General features: G+C 36.0%; 1 protein-coding gene across 1 annotated transcript in view; it reads right to left on the minus strand.

The window, feature by feature from the left end:
* MALRD1 (MAM and LDL receptor class A domain containing 1) overlaps positions 1-21,572 on the minus strand; it is a 277,676-nt gene that overhangs the window by 153,357 nt on the left and 102,747 nt on the right. Inside the window, exons 22-25 of the mRNA XM_059818810.1 lie at positions 20,604-20,714; positions 19,500-19,713; positions 14,003-14,250; positions 8,378-8,675 (exon numbers count right to left, since the gene is read on the minus strand). Of these exons, the coding sequence (XP_059674793.1) occupies positions 8,378-8,675; positions 14,003-14,250; positions 19,500-19,713; positions 20,604-20,714 (871 nt within the window). The remainder of the gene's footprint in view (positions 1-8,377; positions 8,676-14,002; positions 14,251-19,499; positions 19,714-20,603; positions 20,715-21,572) is intronic.

A 21,572-nucleotide genomic window follows, 5' to 3' on the forward strand; every position in this document is an offset into this window, starting at 1 on the left:
GGTATCTTGTGAGAGCTACAGTAGCATTCTACTTGGGAGGCATATTCTGTTGAAGTTTGAGAACAAAATAAATCACAGAATGAAAATGAAGCTGTGCAGTGAATTGCCTCAAATCTTCCTTGATATAGAGCACAAAATATAAACTGAGCTTTCAAATAAAATTTACAAATATCTTATGCAAAATAAAGTTTTTTTTGTCTAATGTACATCATATTGAAAAAGTAAACACTGTAACTAGGAAAGTAAGATACAGTAACTATTGATGAGTATGTGCTGAAAAGCCACTTCAAGTTCAGCTTGTTTCCTACAGTAATAGCGGGAGATACAAGAAGCACACACATGCCTGCAGTCATAACCACACATGGAAACTTTGTTCCAGGATGTCTAGACAATTCAAATGCCCACCAAAGGTGTACTGCACTAAAGGTAAAATAGGACTAGATACTGTGAAATAGGACTAGATACTGCAAAATACAACTTTTTTTTTCAAATTGCTTCTGATGGTGCAAGACTTAATAGTAAACACACTTGGTATTTCTAAGAATTACCTCTACTGCAGCATTGTTTCTCCACTTCTAGATGTGCAAGAAAAAAGTAATAATTACACTCAAGTAAGATTAATGTCTTAGGTAGTTCTTGGAATGCAAAGCAGGGTTAGAGCTTTCATGTTCTCAGTTCACCCAGGCAGAGGCAGGCTCTGTGTGCAGAATATGTAATATATAGGGAATAATCTGAGCTAATAATGCCAGTATCACTGATAGTCCTGGGAAAGCTTAGATATGGTAAAAGTCTTCTTACTTAGTTCTCCCAGTAGGGAGAAAATAAAAGAGCAGGGCTCTTTAACAGGGTTCTCCTCTATAAATATAGTATCAGAAATTTCTCTTGCACTTTCAGGAACAGTTTGCCTCTGGTTAGAAAAGCTATTCCCATACCCCAGCTAACCATTGCCAAAAGGAATCACCAGTTCATACCATGAACATAGATATAAATACCTGCCCTCACCTCAGAGACTCACTTCAAACTGCCAGCACTGAAAATTCATTTCTCCTGACCTGACACTTATTTGGATGTCTGCTTTGTGATGTGTTTCTCAGAAACCTGTGTGGGGATGCCCAAGAGTGAAGGAAAGTTTTGGAGATGTTAAACTGTTTTGCAAAACAGAAAAACAAGTGCTGACAGTACCCCATCTCCAAGGACCTTAGACAACATTAATCATGTTCTGTTGTCCAGTTTCCAGAGCTGTAATCAGTTATGGGCCCAGTCCAAGTTCTGCTCTGACTGCTGATCCAAAAAGTCTTTGAGCTTTATTTCACATTCAAGGTATTAAGTCTGGGAACAACTAGGGGAAACATTTTATTGCTTTGAGATAAAATTGTAACAAATTTTGATAAACTTCTGCAAATTATCTGTGCCTTATTGTATGTACCAATATTGCAATCAGTTATGGAGAGAAGTGCATCTTGAATTGCCAGAAAATGTTGAAAAAAAATTATTTTTAACTCCAATGTATCTGTAAAATTACAACTGATTCTAAATTTTTGGAATTGTTTTGCAAATTAGACTACTATAAGTAAATGGGAAAATTTTTTAGTTTAGCAAATGGGCACATTGTTTTCATCATTAAAACCATCATACAATCTAGTAAGGCTGGAGCTCAAAAACAAAGGAGATAAATCATAGTCCTAGCTACTAAAAAACGAAAAGCAGCAACTGTAGAACGAAATAGGTGGCCCAAGGGCAGATATTTCCTGTTAAATTGATGAAGTACAGTGATTACACTGACTTGGAATTTAGCTGGGGAAAGCTTCATAGGATCAGAAAATACAATGTGAAAATCTAGGCAATATACTTTGTCTCCTTCACTGTCAATAAAAAAGATAATTTTTTTCATAACAGCTGGACAATATATGTAGAAGTTGAATTCAAGTCACAGAATCACAGAATCACTAAGGTTGGAAAAGACCTGTAAGATCAAGTCCAACGATTACACACACAAAAAAAAACCCCCCACAAAAAAAACCCCACCCACCCATGAAAACCACCACACAAAAGGAAAAAAAAAAAACCAAAACCAAAAACACAACACTCACCCATACCACACAGCACCATGCCCATCAAGCCACGTCCCACAATGCCACATCCACACGCTCCTTGAATACCTCCAGGGAGGGTGACTCCACCACCTCCCTGGGCAGTCTATTCCACTGTATTACCACTCTCTCAGTAAAGAACTTTTTCCTAATATCCAGCCTGAACCTCCCCTGGCGCAACTTGAGGCCATTTCCTCTTGTCCTGTCACTAGTCACTTGGGAGAAGAGACCAACACCCACCTCTCTGCAACCTCCTTTCAGGTAACTGTAGAGAGCGATAAGGTCTCCCCTCAGCCTCCTCTTCTCCAGGCTGAACAACCCCAGTTCCCTCAGCCGCTCCTCATAAGACTTGTGCTCCAGACCCCTCACCAGCTTCATCGCCCTTCTCTGGACATGCTCCAGCACCTCAATGTCCTTCTTGTAGTGAGGGGCCCAAAACTGAACACAGGATTCAAGTCACCTGTATGCATGACCGCTACTAAACGAATCTACTTATTCTACAGTATTTCCACCATTTTTCTAAAAAGTATGGAGTAACTATATCTTGTACCAGAAAGGAGAGAGAAAAAAATAAACATGTCAATTTATTATTTTAGAAGGTCTAGACTATAACCATGAACTTTTCATACTATTCACAAATAGGTGAAAATTAAAATTGCCACTTGCATGGAATTTCATGCTAGATACATCTGAGAGTCTGTTTCTCTTCAGGTACTAATTAAGAAGGAAAGAAATTTTTACAAGCTACTGTATGCAATTAAGGCAATTATATAGGTATATTCTATCTTCCAAAAGTTCAGGGGCATATCAGAAAATATGACTACTCTTTATAGGCTTGGTTTTTTGTTGGTGGTTTTTTTAGTTTTTTGGTTGGTTGGTTGGTTGTTTTTTTCCCAGAACTGGTTTTAAAGTGTTTTAGACATTCTACTTTATTTATTTCACATCTTGTTCTCTCAGACAATGGTCAATGCTGGTTGCTTCAATCGAATAACAAATGCTTTGTTATTCAATTAGTTTTGCATAAGGAGATATTTTTTTCCTTTTTTCAGTAGGAGACCACTTTACACAATGAAGCATGATTGTTCTTGTAATTATATATTAGTTAGAATAACTGCCAAGGTTATTTCTATTTATGTGTCTGTAAATTTTTATAAATCTAGTTATATCTGCGAAAGAGTGATATAAGCAATATCTTTTGGTCTTTAGATTACACTCTAAAGTTTTGGGTAATATTTCAAATTAAAAGATTTTGCCAGATCTGATTTCCTGACTATTCTCTTCCTTTGTCTTTATTTACTTTAATTTTAGCTATGTTGCTGAATTCTGTAATTTGGGGGATGGGGGTGGGGGGGTGTTTGTGAATTAAAAATTTGTGCTAAAATGATTCAAAAACCAGTCTGGAAAAAACAAAACAAAACAAACAAAAAACCAACCAATGAACCAAAAAAATGTAGCAGGGCTGTATTCTTTAATGCTTACTCATAAAAGACCAGGAAAGTGCATGAGTGATGAGTTAAGAAACTCTGCTAGTGATACGAAGTTATTCAGGGTGATATGAGCTAGGAGTAACTATGAATAATAGGAAGAGTATTTTGTGAAAATGAAGTTGCTTAAAGAGACAGCATCCAGTGTTTGTTATGCACTGGGCAGCCTTCCTGACATCAGCCACCGTGGCAGGGCAGCAGACTTTCTTATAATCCCTGTAACATAGCTGCCAGCCCCAAGAAAGTGTGTTAGGTGTTTTATACAACCACAATGGCGGTTAACAGCCACAGTTAAGCAAATGAATTGCATCCTGAGTGACTGGCAATGAAATGCAATGTTAGTTGAGTTACACAGAACAACACAACCCTTTGCCACATATGGGTGATGAGCTACAATCACTACCACTACTAAGGATTGACACAGCAGAGTATTGCAGATAGCTCCAGGAACACATCAGCCCAATGCTCAAAAAGGGCAAAGTAAATAAAACTAGGATTTATCAGGAAAGACAACAAAGAGAAAAAAAATCTTTTTGCTACAGTATCATTCCACTGTTCATTCATTTCCTAAATGCTCTATACAGACCTGATTTTACAATCTCAAAAGATTATAGCAGACTTTTTCAAAAGTCAGAGAAAGGAAAACATATAGAATAGTTTCCGTGTAAGAAATAAGTTGGAACTCCTTCAGCATGTAGTGATGCTTAAGGATGATTGCATAGAGATCAATACCGAGTAGGTGGGTTTGCCTGTTGTTTAGCACCATTTTCAGTAAAAGACATCAAACAGGATACAGGGTGAAAACGGAGTTGCTTCCTCAGCAAGTGGCAGACCTGTACAACTTGCTGACAAAAATGAGGAGGGGGCTAAACTTGTGAATGTGTTCCCAGGGAAACTGGACTCCATACAGAAGGCAAATACATTAAGGTTTACTACATATGCAAAACCACATTTGGTTCATAAGGTCTCCTGAAAAGGAAATATTAGGAACATTAGGAGGAAGTATCATATATTTCTGTCCTTTTTTGGTTCTTGCTCAGCATCTCATTGACAGTGTTGGAATCAGGATATCAAGGGAAACAGACCTCAATGTGATCTCCTGTGAATATTCCTATGTTCTTAAAGACACACATAAAACTTTAGTGAATCTCTTTTAATTTGTTGGAAATAACAACTGTCTCCTCTACAAAACTGAAGTCAACAGCCACCAGTTCTCTTGTCTCTCAGAATAACTCTTCTCAATTGTAGCCTGCTAATCTGATCAGACAGCCCTTGGCAGCTGTTGTATTCCCAGATAAGTGGTACGGAGACATGAACAGAAACTCTGATGGAAGAATCTGCCATTTTTATAGCCAGTAACAATACTTCAGGAGGGAAGGGAGGGAAAGAAGAGAGAGGACAAGCAAATTTGGAGATCATGGAAGTTGTTGTCAAATCCATGATGTCATTTTTGTAAAAAAATATAAGTATAAAATATGACTCACGCCAAAGGTCTCACATTTCGTGGGCATGGTCAGACAGTATCTTAATCTGTGAACATTCTTGGGGGGATCGTATAACTCCCTTTGAAATTATGGTTGCTTCATGAAGAAGAAGTGGGTGTGAATGCCTCCCGGAAAGGCCATCACTTTGAAAACTATTAACTCCATTATGTTGGGAAAAGCATGTAGAAAATAGCTGTCACTGTATCTTTGAAATGAAGAGAAAGAGTGGTTAAGTGTGGGGAAAATATGCTACCCAACCTACGCAATCTTGCCAGCTTGCCAGGTCCATAGGAAGGTCTAAGTTATTTCAGAGGCAACAGGGCTGGAATTGCAACTTTTCAAGCTCCAGCGTGGCCAAGGGCTGTTCCTGGGCTGTGGATACAGGCAGCCCCTTACAGAGGGCAGAGTCTAACTTGAGAATCTGGCCACACCGCAGAGACACAGCAACAGGCATAAATAGCACTGTTAGAACAAGACTGTCTTTGTATCTTCCTACATACAGTACTGTTGTAGGACATGATATTCCCCCATACATCATTATTCATACAGTGAAGAGTTTATAAGCACCAGCCTAAAATGATGTTTATTGTCTCGCAGGTGCAGCATTTTAAGCGGCTCTCAGTGGCTTTCCACTTCAGCGTCACTGTTGCGAAGCAGCATCATGAAGACAGTCTATAGCATGCTTTCAGTCTACAGAAAATGAAAATGCTAACTTTCAAAATTATTTTTTCTAGTTCTCCAGTGCTCGTGTTCAGCCTTTAAGTATTACTGCATGTTTGCCCAGAAGTAAAGCAACCCCCCTAGAATGTATTTTTTTAATCTTTAGAACTGCAAAGAGTTTACATAGAGTCAGGGAACAATTCTTCTGAACAGTGAGAATCTCTGTCACAGATAGGAACACTTAATAACTCTATTCTATTTAGTTGTTACACTATATCCATAGCCATAGCACTCTGTGTGCAGAAATAAAATGCACAGACCACCTTAGTATACTTGTCTTACACGGTGTTACTACTCATAAGACTCAGAAGAATCTCCCTTGTATCAGATTTTTTTTAATGTGGTTTGTTCAGTTTGCAGAATACCAGCTGTAGATTGGTTTGTCATAAAAATTACAAAGTAAGCTGTGCAAACTGTGAGAAAAAACACTGAATAACCAAACTTCATTTGAGTGAAGAGAACGGGAGGAAAACATTATGACAGTTACTATTCACTGGGCTATTTTCAGTACCTAAAATGAACGAGACACTCCTTGCAAGTCCTGAAAAAAGGAAACATGTGTCCAAATATAGCAGAGGAAGCATATTAACCAGGCAAAAAAATAGGCATCAGCATCAATTCTGTATTGTCATGTTATGAGAATAGACCTCAAAAGCTATGAATCTCTCTTAGAGAGAAAACATTTCAACTTTCTTAGCAAATCTTCTCTCTTGCTGGAGACAAGAAAGGAACAGATCTCTGCTACATGATGTTCTTCATCCTCAGAAATTTTTAAAAAACTGAGCAATGGATATAAGTAAGTGTTTCACTTTAGATTAAACTCTCCCTTTGTCTCTGCATATAAGCAGAGAAGTATAGGAGTCCAGATTTTTGCAGCTGATCATCACGGTCATTCCAGCTGGCTCTAGTTTATAAAGTTACATCACAGAGCACTTTTCACAGCCTCCAGCATTCATTTTGCCACTGTTCAGAACATTTCTCTAGGCAGGAGTAGATTTCATACTCAGGTTTCTAAGCCCACATTTCAAGCAATGATCCAAACAGGTACCACTGCTTAAATAGTAGCTGCAATTTGGAACCCTCAGTGGCTTGTAAACTCTTACCCGGGACAAGTGAAAATTGTTGACATAGAAAAGATGTTTCACTACAAGGATGAATTTAGACCATTATCTCAAAGTGTTGTGAATCTACAAAGTTCACAAAGTACGTCTTAGATGAGCTACACCAAGAAATCAGTCGCTGGTGGCTTTTTCCTGAGATTTTAGTATCTTTTCTATTATATACATCACGAAAGTGTTTTGGAACATCCTTTACTATCAAAACCAAAGCTTTTAAAGTTTCTAACATTGCCACAGGGAGTTGCATCTACCATTAAGAGGACAGAGTCTGAAAACATCAAAAATAAAGAATCAGAAATCTCAGCTAGTGTTCCTCTTGGGGTAACATTCATATAAAGCTGAACTTTAAAATACCAATCTCACTTGAAATAAATTTCCATGACTGTTTTGACAGAAGTAGGAAGCCAATACTACGTACTGTAGCTGGCAACTAATCAGAGATACATCTGGAAAACATTGCCCATATCTTTCCTGCTTATCTTGTGCACAAAGTACAGTGTAATTTCTTAGGTTTGATGTAGTCTCATCAGGGTTATTTCCCAGTGCCTGAGTAGTGCTTAATGATATCGTAAAGGGTAAGGTTACTCATTAGCAGCAGTAACAAAGCAAAGAAGCTCACATAAATTAATGATCCATTCTCCCAGTAGTCCTTGACATTGGGAAATATTAACTTTGTTTTATTGATCAGAAAGACAGAGAAGTGAGATAAAATGACTTGCCGCAGCCATGCAGGAAATTTGTAGTAGGCCCAGGAACAAAATGCATCTCCTAAATTCCACTTTGGGGGTTTATATTTCAGTAGCTCTGGTGATAAATGTGGAAGGAGGAAAGAGATTTGTCCTGTTCTGTCAGAAAGAGTTTCTCTTTTATCATTTGTGTCCAAGCAAATATTAGTAAATATCAGCAAATATCAGTGCTTTCAGGAGCAGCTCTTACCTTGGGGTTATTGGGATCCATCCCCATCAGAACTTTATTATTTTTGGTAAAATTTTTCTGAGTCTTTTTTCCCTTGTGCAGTGAGGATGGTGCAAATAATTGCACCAGTGCTGGCACCATACCACACAGGAAGAAGGTGGATATGATGCCTAAACAAAATCAGTAGGAATTCCCACTAGCCAAAGAGCATTAAAGCCTGCTGGCCTTATTGCAATCTACCCATATTGGCTCTGTCCCACTCTTAATTCTTTATTTTGCAATAACTATATTTTACAACTATTGATAAATAAATCCCACTGAATTAAGCAGGATATTGTCTAAGTATACATGGCTGGATAATGTTGACTCAGTACCCAAACAATTATTTCCTAAGATAATTTTATTAGAATTTCAAAGAGCTACTTCAAAGCATGTTGGTTTCAACGTGTCTTTAGCAGACTATGTATTCTATTTCTCTTTTGAAGGAGAGACAAAGAAATGAAAGCAATGCTGTTATTCATTCTTTCCAGTCTTACATAGATTGTTTGTCCATAGCAGGAACATACCTGTTGGAGGCAGTGTTGTGGGTTCTGCTGGTAAAAACTCCTGGGATGGTAAGCACTCCCTGGAAAACGTGAGGTCGTCAAGTGCTATGCCATCTTTGGGACCTTTTCCAGCTATCCCTTCAAAGACAACTTGAAAATCTTCATCTCCATCTCCAGTCAGGATCAGTGCCTTGCGCTGCCAGAAATTTCCCTGGTTTCCAGTAAGATTAAGAAGAATTTTTTCATCTTTTACCATAGTCCTCTGGTAGACAATCAATGATCCAATGTGAGCTCCATACATATGGTAATAGAAAAGTATCTGTAAGCAAGAACAATAGCATCAATTATACAATAGGTGACTTCAGACACATTCTGCTATTGTATTTACCCTAATTATTAAATGGAGCATCATTAGTGGCATTCAGAGTAGCCCTTGATTTTACTGATTCAAAACCAATTTAATTAAAATGCACACAAAAAGACTTACTAGTGAAATTTTTTTAACTATTCCATAAGACAAACTTCTCTAATCTAATACATGAGCAAAACTTCTACATGGACTGCAGAAATGCAAAACAATAACAAAAATAAAACATAAGAGGTCCTTGGATTAGAAAACAATAATTTATTTTTTTTTAGTAAAAATGGGGAAAACAAATTATGAAGTACATAAGTAAGATCAAGTACATACAGAACATTTAAAAAAAAAAATCACTGCGAAGAGTCATCACCATTAACTGCTCTCTCAGTTATTTTCAATTCAAAAGCAACAAAGGAATACTTGTATTTGATCAAATTAATACTTAATCTAGTTCAATATCTTGTTTCTGGCAAAGACCAGAATATTTCCAAGAATTATGCAGGACCCTGAAAGAAGGCAATTCATGCTATAATATGAGACAATATGTCTATAGCTCAAATTTCTTCCTAGTCTAATGCATAACACAAGTCCTAAAGAATGAAAACTCTATCTTGTTTATTATAGCTATAAAAACATAATAATGAATATTATGATACCCATGTAAAGTCATATCCCTTTGTGTTACCTGGTGCTATAGGATTTCATAGGCTTCTGCAGTCTATTGCATTGCATAAGTACAGTATTTTAAAAAAACCCCAAATTTCTATTGAATTTATTCTCTCTAATTACATACTAGTAAAGCCACCAAGGGCTTTCTGTTATAATTCTTTTGAAGGTTTTGTTATGTTCACTTACAGAATGTCTCCTGTGCAATGAAGTAGTCAAATATAATTTTTATAAGTCAGTTTTCTTGTATGGAAATATTTCTATTCATCTGCCCATTTCCTGACCCGCAACTAATCCGTTTCTCTTAAAATCCTTCTTTAAATGAAGTTTATCTTGTCAATATATGTGTATATCTTTAAACTATATAATGATTTTCACATTTTTAGGATTAATCTCTATTTCTTTTTGCTACTGTTGAAACTTGTTTGAGTTTCTGACTCATTAAATTCTGAGCAGATATTTTCATGGAGCTGCCTACTACACCGGTCTTGATTGGCTACAGTTCTTTTCAAAACTAGCAGACTGTATTTTGTATGTTTCCCTTTCTTTTATGCTCACTGAATTAATCCCCCCCCCCCCCCAGCACCCAACGTTACTTTCTGGACTTCATGTTGATTTGGAATACCCTTATCTCTATTACACTGAATAATTTTGTATATTGGAGTCAACATACTGGTCTTCTGTTCTATTACATCATTTCTAGATACATAGTAGCAAAGTCATCTTGACAACAGTTATGCACAAATTTAATTTTAAGCATGTATCCAAGTCATTTCAGGACTGGGGTCCCACATTACTGAGGCTTGAATTATAATGCATGTGAAATAGTCATTCCCATACTTAATTTGCTTTGCATCAGAACATAGGCTAGCTCTCTAGTCTTAGTTCTCCAAGGTTCTCTGGATGTTGTCATTCATCAGTTGGCTAATTAATCTTTTCAGGCGTATTCTAAAGAATTTACCATAGATTTCTGAAAACTCAATGAGTTACAACAACTGGTTCTGTTTGTAACTAATTTTCTGATATTGAAATAAAATTGGAAGGGTTACAATGCAAAAATATGCAGAAAATACAATACTTGCAAAAACAAATGGCACCCCCCCCGCCCTTCTACTGTGCATACCATAAAGGAATTGCTGATATTAATGACATCTTTCGTATTTTTTATTAAAATTCTTTGACTTCATTCTTAAATTCCCTAAGAATCACAATGTATGCCATATGCTTTTGTTTATGTATTGCAACTAAATTTAAGACTTTGTTCCAACACCATCTCCTTTGGCACCATATTCTGCAACAGTGCTGCTTCAACACTGGTTCTAAGGAGCAGCTCAGACTGGTATCTCTACACAACATCCTGTAGCAAATACTACACTACTCCAAAGAAGGTATTTAAGGTTTTTTTAAGTATTTTCAACACAATTTTTTTATTATTCCACAATAGTATACATAGATTTCCTGATTTTCTTATGGGTTGACGTTTCCAGATAATATAATTATTTATCATTGATGCCTTGATGCAGAATTCTCCCTTTTCTTTCCCATATTTATTTTGGCATAATCTCACTTTCTTTCTACTTAGACTGTTTCCTTTGGATTTCTATTCTTTTTGAAGATGCAGCTTGGTTTGTGAAAGTCTTGTATGTAAACAAACCCTTTTTTTTTTTCATGTATCTCCCTTTATATTTGCTGATGTATATTTGTTTTCTCTTGTCCCACTGATGTAAATGTACATTTTCTATTGATCTGAATGGGCCTAAGATCCCAAACTAAGTCTGTTGTAATACATGATGTAACATTTGCTTCTCTATTAATTCACAGAAAGGAGCAAAATACTTTAAGGAACTGTCTGATCTGCTAAGATGAAGCTCTGGGTCTTGAAATAATGTTTTCATTCATACAATTTCCTTCCCCAGAAATTTCACTTCTCTTGGTCAGTTGCCTAAATGAAAGTTTCAGAACTGGTCAGAACCTTCAAAAAACACTATAAAATGTCATAGATACAACTGACTGTTTCAGGCCATATCATGGATGTAGAAGTTTTGACTGTAGAAGGTGTATAGACCCGCTGTTTTTTGTAAATAATTTTCAGTGTGCAAAAGTAATTGTTTCCAATAGCTTCATTTCAAGCATTTCATTGTATTTAATGTGTGATACATCATAAATATTCAGATGTGAACCTGTCATTCTCAGTTATTCTGCATTTCTTTACATATATGTTTTACTCTTCATAGATAGATGTTAAATAGCAGCAAAGTTATTTTTAAAGCACAAAACCAGATAATGTTGAGAAAGGGATGTTTTCAAATATGATGCTAGAGAAAGAAACAAACATCTCCAAGCTTCTGTAAGCAGAATTTTTCAAACTATATATATTTTAGGGAATATAGAAAATTAACTTAGAAAACATAAGATCATGGCTCAAATTTTGAAGATATTTTATAATGGCTAGATTAAGTTTTTCTACTGAATATTGAAATTAGTCAAGTTTTGTTTGGATCATAAAATCAAGCTATTTATGACTTCCTGACTTTCTTCTCTATAAAGAGTTTTGGGAGTTTTCAAACAGCCAGAAGAATTTCAATCACATGATTCTTCTTAGAAATCTCAAGCATAAGCAGAACTCTTTCCAAGTTTCAGACAAACTCTTCACAGGTTTTGATTTCCCTCATGAGTAGTGAGTATGAGATAAATGGACCTAGGGGCAAATGACTGGCCATTTTGAACAGAGATGTTGTCTGCACATACAGTAAAACTGTTTAGGACTATTTCAGTCTAAGACAACCTTCATTTGATGAGCATAGTGCAGTGATCACACAATCAGTTCAATTCAAAGGCTTTTTAAAAAACAACTCCTCTTCACCAATTTTATTCTCTTGAGAGAGCTAGTTATTAGATAGATGTATAAGGGTGAACTTGCAAAATGAGACTACTGAGGATAAAAATCTAATGTAAAATGATTACATATCCTGTTTTCAAACAGAAACTCAGTAAAATTTTACATCTTACATAATTATAAAGGCACTGATATAATTTCTCAGGCAAGTTACTAGACCAGTATCTCCAGCAAACAGATGGAGTAAGAATCCCAAGTGTGACATCAGTAGCGGAGATGCTCCAAATGCTGGTAAGCAAAGTGGCTATTTTATGGTCAGATCATTAGAGGGCTCTTGAGCTTATTTAACTGTGTAAAGTTAGCCAACAAACATTCCTGTTGCCAAGTTAGACAGATCTTCATGTGTTCATAGCAAAATAATTAGCAAAATAATAGCTTGAATGTTGTTTTTACTCACAGTAGTTCCAAAATTCTTTACCCTAGATCTTAGGCTGGCATATGATTTAGACCACTCTGCATTTGTTCACACTTTCTTTCAACTCTAATAACTCACAGAATGGGATAAAATAGTTTTAGGGACTGTCTGATCTGTTAGGATGAAGTTCTGGGTCTTAATTAACTATTAGAGAGATTAATTTCTTCATCTCAAATCAACTGTTGACATAACTTTATATACTGATGCCTCCTTTTTCTCTTCACTAGGTCTTTTTTTTTTTTTCCCAAATCACTTCTTCAATTCTGGAAAACCATGCCCACATTTACCCTGAAAATGTTAAGCCATTCCTGCCTTGCTAATTTTCTAGTCTTTATAAATTTTTCTTTGCTAATTTTCCAAAGGCTAAAAGTACTACTTTCCCTCTCACAGCAGCTCCATTTATGCACAATATTGCTCTCCATGTAAATAATATATATAGCTGTTTCATTAGCTCTATATTTTACATATTTACATATTTATATTTTAAAATTATTACTGATTTTATTAGTAATTAGAATTATTGGCAACTATTAATGTTTAAACTTCCATTTTGTGTTTGACAATGATGTTAGAAACTGATACCACTCATTTTTGGCTTGACACTTAAAGACTATGAAAATTTGAAAAAATACCATTTCAAAGTACTGCATAGTTCAACTTTTTGGAAAATTCACTTTTTTAGCATGTTGTTCCTCTAGCAGATTCTGATAGATGTCTTCTGAAAGATGTCTTATGAAACTACAAAGTACCATTTTAGCAAAGATTGTAAAAGTTTTATCAAAACTAGAAAAAATTTTAATCCAGGTTTGCACTGAAATGTTCACACTCAAATCACTGTTCTGTAACCTTTTGGAAAATAAAGGCTTACTTTTTGCCATTCTCTAGAGGTGAGTCGGTGATGGAGCTTTCTGCATGCATCCTTCTATTGGCAGTTGTACTCTTTGAAAGCCAATTGTTACTGTATTTATACACATTTTCTCCATAAAATCACAAACCATTACAAAGTTGTATGCTACTCAAGGCTGATGTCACATAAGACATATTCTAAATCAGACACTGCATTCATTGTCAACTTCATCTGAATCTCCCAGGGTATTTATTTACTTACAGAAATCATTCTTCTCCCTCAACAAGATACATGTCTTCTTATGCTTTCAAGGAAATAAGATCAGGCCCTGACTTCTACAACATGCTTGGTTTTTCTGAAGAAATATTTCAGTGATAATCTTTATTCATTTTAGGAATATTATCTTGCTGCAATCTAGAAATCAAATTCTGCATTCCTGCTAGTACCACACCCCCACATACCTTGCAGTCTTTATTCCTTTTGCTTAGGACAGGACTAGAAATCCTAGCTTTCTGTCCTGGCAGCTGAAGAAAAGAACTCTTTATAAAAATATAATGACCAGATGACTCTTGTAACGTATGATCAGTAGCTGGTCCAGTGCCCATTTTTGTAGTATTGCTAGTTCTGAGGTTCCAGTCAAAATCATCATTTTCATCTTGCTTCCATCCACAAAGATCAAACTCAAAATTGCAATGCCCAATAGATGTACCTGAAAGACATTTACACACACATGAAAAGAGATTTTTTTTTCCAAGAAGTTAATTAGGTACATATACTACAACCTACTACTCAAATCCATAAAAGAAAAAATAATGCTTCAATAGAAAACATAATATCCATGTATCTTATTAAACTGAACATTTTTTATGTTCTAGTATACAATAATAGGATAGGGTAAAACTACATATATATGAGGTAGGTCTCTGTGCTCTCATTATAGTCAACAGAGTGCTGGGTATGAAAGTAACCAAAAACAGCAATCTATTTTAGGTCAAGCTGAATAGCTCTTTTAGGGTCTTACAGGCAGAGGTCAATTGGTGCCCTCCATAGGGCATCCAAGACATCTGCAGAAAACTAGCCTCTTTTTGGAGGAACATGTTAAGGTCAGGTGAAAATGATAACAAATGCCTATATTTAGGGAACAGAGACCCACCCAAATTAATGTATTGAGAACTATAAAGACACAGCCTCCTTACAGACACGTACAGGTAAAACACAAATGCACGTGTGCTAACTTTGAGCTGAACCACACCCATAGTTAGTTTACTTTTGCATGTTTCCAGAAGAATTCACACATGTATTTTCTTAGCCAATATGCAAACACAGATGGTTATCTACATTTCTCCATAAATTGTATTTAATGCCTAGAAAAAGAGAAAGCTGCCATAGTTTTGGTTGATTTTTATATGAAACAACATGCATGTTCTTTACGGATTTTCCAATCTTAAATGTCAAAACCACCAGCACAGTGAGTCAACTATCCACGTAAATTAAGATTAAGTTAATTTCATCACTCCAGAAGTTTAAGCTGTGTATGTTTTTTCCTCTAGGTATAACTTCATTATAATGATTACCAAGTAAGACTAAACTTGCTGAAATAAGCTGGAATTTCAGCAGAGCCTTCAAGAAACTTTCAACTGTGCCCTAAATATTCTTACCATTATTGCTGGAAAGGAAAGTGCTTTGAAGATAAATAAGGACACTGTATGGATTATTTGGTCTGACAATATGAGAAATGACAAAAGCTCTCTCATAAAATGTAAACAGAATCTGAGCCTCTTCTGGGGTCTGATAAAGTTCAGCCACTTAAAAGTAGCTTTATTTAATCAGCAGCTGATTGGAAGCCTCAGTAATGAGGCCAAGGAGCTAAAATCCATGGAGCCTACACACGGACCAAAACTGTACAGACAGCTACCTCTAAAATTTCAGGCTGAAATCAGATGAATGATTTCTTCCTTGCATTTTTCTTTGTGGAGGTCATAAGGGTGAAAAAGAAGCTAGAAACATTTTGTTAAAAATATGGACTATTTAGCAAAAATAACTTCACTACTTTTACCTTTGTCTGCAAATATGATGTCATCTGAAATAACAGCTAAAAAAACCCCAAACCTGATGTGCTAAATATGATTATCATTTATGCAAAACATAGATTGTAGTTTACCTAAACTGAATGTAACAGCCCATAAAATTTGTCACTCCTCATCTTTTGCTGTATGATCATTTAGTTACTTGATATTTCATGATCCTAGGTAAAGAAATACCTTCAATTACTTACAAATTCTGTCTCAAGTCAATAAAATTCATGGATGCAACTGACCATTTTATTTTAAAGGCATGTTTTCTAGAATCAAGAACTTAAGGCATGAGTATTGAACACCCCTGCTAATGCTGTACATATTGCGTGTTACCTAATCTAAATTTAGATGTCCTTGTAGGATCTCTATAGTCAACAAAGAAAAACAGTAATATTTATAGGACAATTTATCTAATCTAACTCAAACAACTGATTTTAAATTACATGAACTTCAGCATGGAAGTGAGTCACTCCACTGATGAAAAAGAGAATTTAGGCAGCCTGCTTAGAAGCTCAAGTTACAGCAGATGACTGTGCACTTGCATATTAAATCTTTGGTAGTAGACACTTCTATGAAGAACTGTGAACTCTTAGTAACGAAGAACAAAAGCAAAGCTAATCCTTTTGTCTGTGGAGCAGTGACACAGGGCTGCTGAATTAGTCTACTGGATGAGAGCTTAATAATTTAAGAAAAACACTTAACAGTAGGTGCATGAATGGTATTATATTGATCACAAAAGATCTAATGAATCTTTGTAATAAAACAAGTAATTAAATGGAGAAAGATTTAAACTATTTTAAGTCATATTATTCCCAACAGCTATGCCTAGATGAACAAGAAGTACAGAGCTATAGGAGCAGGTCTGCAGAGCACAACACCTGATGCTGAGGACCTGATGGCGTTTAGAGGGGCGGCGGAGGAAAGAGGACTGAGATGATATAGTCTGATCCTGCAGGCTGAATGACCACTAGTGGTTAGACTACATTTGGTGCCCTCCTGAAGCTCATCTTTCAATTTATTTTCTAATTAAAGAAGCCTAGTTCATATGCTTGAGCACACTTTACAATGTAAACCAAATCGTAATAAATAGGAGTAACAGAGTCTCGCTTCAGAGGCACAGTGATGAGCTAAACCAAACATCAACCAAGCTCAGACAAAACCAAATACCTACCAAGTACAGCCATCTGTGCTGGCACTAATCCATATCTCAGGCTGGAAAAACACTACTGCCCCACAGCCTTTTTCACAAAATTTAATTTACTAGATCTCATAAAGCACCATTTCTACCTTAAGGAGGCATGCCCAACTCAATCTAACCAGAGCTCCCTCAGAGACCTTCCTCTGATACAGGGAAAACCTCAAGCAGCATAAGGCAAACCCCAGCAGTTTCTGAACAAGGTTGAAGGAGTGCTACCACCCATTACCCCTCCAGCACTGTTGCTGTTTATTTTGTTCCCATATACTTGTAGTAAGAAAATAGTACTAGTGACATTATCCTTAAAGAAAACTCTAAGCATGGATCAGTCATTCAGTATCTAATGGAGTAATTTGTAAACATTTGACGAATCAGTGTATCTGTTAAAATGTGTACTTGACTTATTTTACGGCACTGACATCATGCAACTAGCTAAAAAGAGCCTTCTACAAAGCAAACAAAACCAAGGCACAGACCTCTCAGTAGTAATTTAACAGCTTTATGAGGCATAGATTATATCTCAGCAGTACTGGCTTTGTCTAGACATTGCTAATTAGCCTTGGTGATTATCATTGTGTGATATAGTCCTATTAACATTCTGGAGTTTTAGGATTACAGAGATTAGGGACTAGTTTCTTTAACATGGTGCAGAAAGATTTCATTAACTAATATGTGATGACTCACATAGCATAGCATACAACATCTACAGTTAGAGCTAACGATCCAGGAAGACCTACTGCTAAAAGGTACTATGGAGATGTCTTGAGGCTGCACAGTTTTCATGTTTTTTAAACACAATTGCCATGCCTGGGCAAAACTGCCCATTTCTTGTTTCCTGTGCTTTGAACTGTCACGCTTTGCCCTACCTACTAAAGCCTTCCCCAGGCTTCTGAGTTTGAGGTTTCCAAGCTACCGTCCTATGGTTCAGCAGTAAGGAAACAACTCTTCTCTAATGGCTGCAATGAATGAAAAAAAAACTTCACAAAGAGTGGAAATATGTGGAAATTATGTTCTCTTCAGAGGCAGCCTGCTTCATGAAAAAGCTGTAAAAACAGACTAACATTTTTCTGTTAGGTATATTTTCAGCAAGCGCTATATCGTGTATTTCTACTTTATTAAATATATAAAGCAGAAGCAGCACCAATAAAAGAAACCCCAAATTCTCCAGCACATAGTGGAGATTTAAAGCAGCATACTTATTTCAAAACTGAAAAAATAAAAGGAAAACAAGGAAAGCAAAATTAGTCTAATTCCTGACACTGCTGTTGAAAATGCTATTGAATAAAGCACTCACAAACATAACACAGAAAGTCATAATTAGTCACCAAGCATTTTACAGCACAATTAGACATTATGAAATAGGATTAATTTTTTTATCTGAGGCAAAATCCATGTTGATATAGAAATTTCACCCCAGTAATGACCTCTGTGCTATTAAGGCTCCATAATACTTCATTGTAAAACTTCCTGTTAAAATGCAGTCAGGGAAGTTCTTTTCCAAATTTTTTTTTTTAAGAATTTTTTATTTTTATTTTTTTAACTTAAAAATAATAAGTTAAAAAAGCACTTTACAGGAAAGCATATTCTTTGTGGGTCTGTTTCAGTTCACCTCTTTTCCAATGGGGAATCAGAATGAAATACTTACTTTAAGGCGTTGCAAAACTAAATCCCATCAGCCTGTTTGAACCGTCTTGCCCCTAACGCTTCAGTCTTTACTTTGTTGATGGTATTTAATGGGAAATACAGACAATCCGGAAAACTCAAAAAAGTCATGGGTAAAGAGCTTTTAAATATTTCAGAAAATAAAACACAAAATATGAAAATCTTTTTCTACAGAGTAATTCCAATTTGATATACTCCTCATTTTTAGTTGCAGAAGACCTGAACTGGTCCTCATATAGCTTAGTGACATGCTATTCCTGGTTTGGAAATCACTGAGAAGTTTAGTAGTATGAAAATAATTTGCAAAATACAGTGCCTTTGCCAGGTACTTTAGCTTCATAGGATATCAGCATACCTTTGCTTCATAAAACTGTATTCGCTGAGAATTTGATAAACTGTATTCATAATCTCAATAAAAATGAGGCAACTGTTCATATGGTACCAAACAATGCAGATTTGATTGTGTGAGCTTTTCCCACGACTGTACTAGAAAAAAGAAAGTGTTCGTACTATATATTTTAATCCTTTTCTCCTGAGGAGAACCTATTTGATATGAAACATCATTCTTTGAATCCAATACTACAGATGCTGTTTCTTGATATCTCTTGTAAAACCAAAATTGTACAGTATTCAGATTAAAATGATTTGCTAAGAGACCTGACAATCCCTGAAATATCAAAGGAGGTAGGTCCCTCATATCCCAAAGATATTACGCTTGAAGTATTTTTTTCAGCCTTAATGCATTCTTTTCATATGGAAAGAAGGAGATTTTTATTCTGCTTTTGAGGACAGCTGTTTTCTGAGTTATTTTGAGAAATTCACTAACAGTTCTTTTTATTTTCTATCATATGATTTCAAATGAAATAATAGTAATTTAAAATCCTTAAAAGCCAAGGACTAGAATTAAATTATTACCTTCTTGTTTGCTTTCTTAGCTGATGAGCTGCCAAAAGTATTCAAGTAATAACAATTCACAGCAGGCACAGTTATTTTTGATAATTATATTAAAAAAACTACCATACTTACTGCAAATAGTAGGGCTCTCATCTGAGTTATCTGCACAGTCATTTACAAAATCACACAGATTATCCTTTGGGATGCAGTACTTGTTGGCACATGTGAATTCCTCTGATGTGCAAGGTCTGCCTGGGATGGGCAAAGGGGAACAATCTTCAAAGCTAATATCATCCACTGCCACATCTCCCATGTAACTGACACCACGTTTTGCCCTGAAAACAACCTAATAAAAATTACAGAGCTATTACAGTAAGACACTGTTGAGATATATAAAAGCTTATACATGCAACATGAATAGAACAGAGACTATGATGGTCCTTGCAAATCTTGGAATATGAATAGGTCAGTTCTTACTGTCACAGCACGGTTCTATGAAAGTTTGTACTACTGCTTGCAGAGAACTGTCAATATAGTTATTGAAGGACCATCTTCTAACATCAACCAAATACAAAAAAAAGGGGAAAGAAAATGAGCAACATGAACCAATACTAGTTCCCACTTGTAAATTAATAACAAGGATTCCACCTACTTCGGCAAAGCAAGCATGAAAAAGGCTAGTCTGAGTCATTCATCAGTTATTCCCATTAATGTAAAAAGAATGTTAAAGTTTCATTAAAAGCCATCCAAGACAGAAGTACCAGGGAATGTAACACATTTTTAAATATGTTCCTGGCTATCTCCATTTTTCTTATAAGGATACAACTAAGCGTGGCATATCCATGACTATGTATGTCCAAGAGGCTTAGGAATCAGCTCATATTTCAAAGCAAACATCATGCTCAAGACTCTTTTTTCATAAACCAGATGTAATACTAGTACAGACTAAGGAGAAGGAAGTGGAATAGTTCAACCCCAACTGAATTCAAGGACAGAAGGGATTCTCCGCCTTAAAAATGGATATCAATCTGAGATTGAAGGGGAGTGAGAAATTTCCAAAAACTTTTGTCCAGCTCAGATAACTGATCAGACAGCCAAAAAGATGACTTTTGCTATTCAGAAGGGGAGGTACAATATGTGTGGGGGGCAAATGAGGAAATGAGGAGGTGAAGAATGCATAATATAAAAGTACCTAAAGCCAGCTGTCTAGAGAGCACATAGTGTAGGAATACATACCTGAAAATTTGAACGAATTCCTAAGAACACTTCTGCTCTGTTCCATTGCGGACCTTGGCTGCCACTTTGAGTCCACAGTTTAGAAGTCTTGTTACCTGTTTTACAGAGTACCTAAAACCGAAATAATTCCAGGTCACAAAGAATCTTTGCGTTACCAACTCACTTTAGGATCCTTAATTGTATATAAGAGTATGAGAGTATCTTGTACAACTTATCTCTATACCACCATTAAATATTATAGAATCATAGAATTCTGGAGTTGGAAGGGACCCATAAGGATCATCAAGGCCAACTCCCTACTCTTCGCAGGACTACCTAAAACTAAACCATACAACTAAGAGCATCATCCAGACACTCCTTGAACTCTGACAGGCTTGGTGCCGTGACCACTTCTCTGGGGAGCTTGTTCCAGTAACTGGCCACCCTCTCTGTGAAGAAACTTTTCCTCATGTCCTATCTGACCCAAAGGGATTTGCCAGTGTAAATTACTGTTCTAAGAAAATAATGCTTTAAGATTTTCTCATATCCTCATAAACATACTCAGTCCAAAGCCTTACCTGTACTAACTTATCCCATTAATTTATCAGGAGTGGCTAGCCACAAATAAAAATTTCTCATTAATAGGATCCATTTGTAAAACATGGAAACAGCATTAAAAACAAAAGTTACTGAAAAATATATTAATTTTTTCTTCTACAAATAAAAATTTGTTCTTTTCTTCTAAAGACCAAATTTCACCTGTTTGGGCAATGGAAGACTCATAAATACCCTTACGCCTGTGAACAGTCATTGAATTGGGGAAAGCTGACACTTTTCAACATGAGCACAAAGCCCTAAATATGATTTGCTCCAACCTCTTGGGCATCCAAATTCAGCTGAGCTGACAATAATGACAAGATGGGTGTTTGATGAAGTGTGTCAAGCTGTGTCTTCAGCCAGTACTCGCAGAGCTAAATATCAGTTCACCAG

Source organism: Gavia stellata, chromosome 6 (assembly GCF_030936135.1).
Source record: "Gavia stellata isolate bGavSte3 chromosome 6, bGavSte3.hap2, whole genome shotgun sequence".
NCBI classification, from domain to species: Eukaryota; Metazoa; Chordata; class Aves; order Gaviiformes; family Gaviidae; genus Gavia; species Gavia stellata.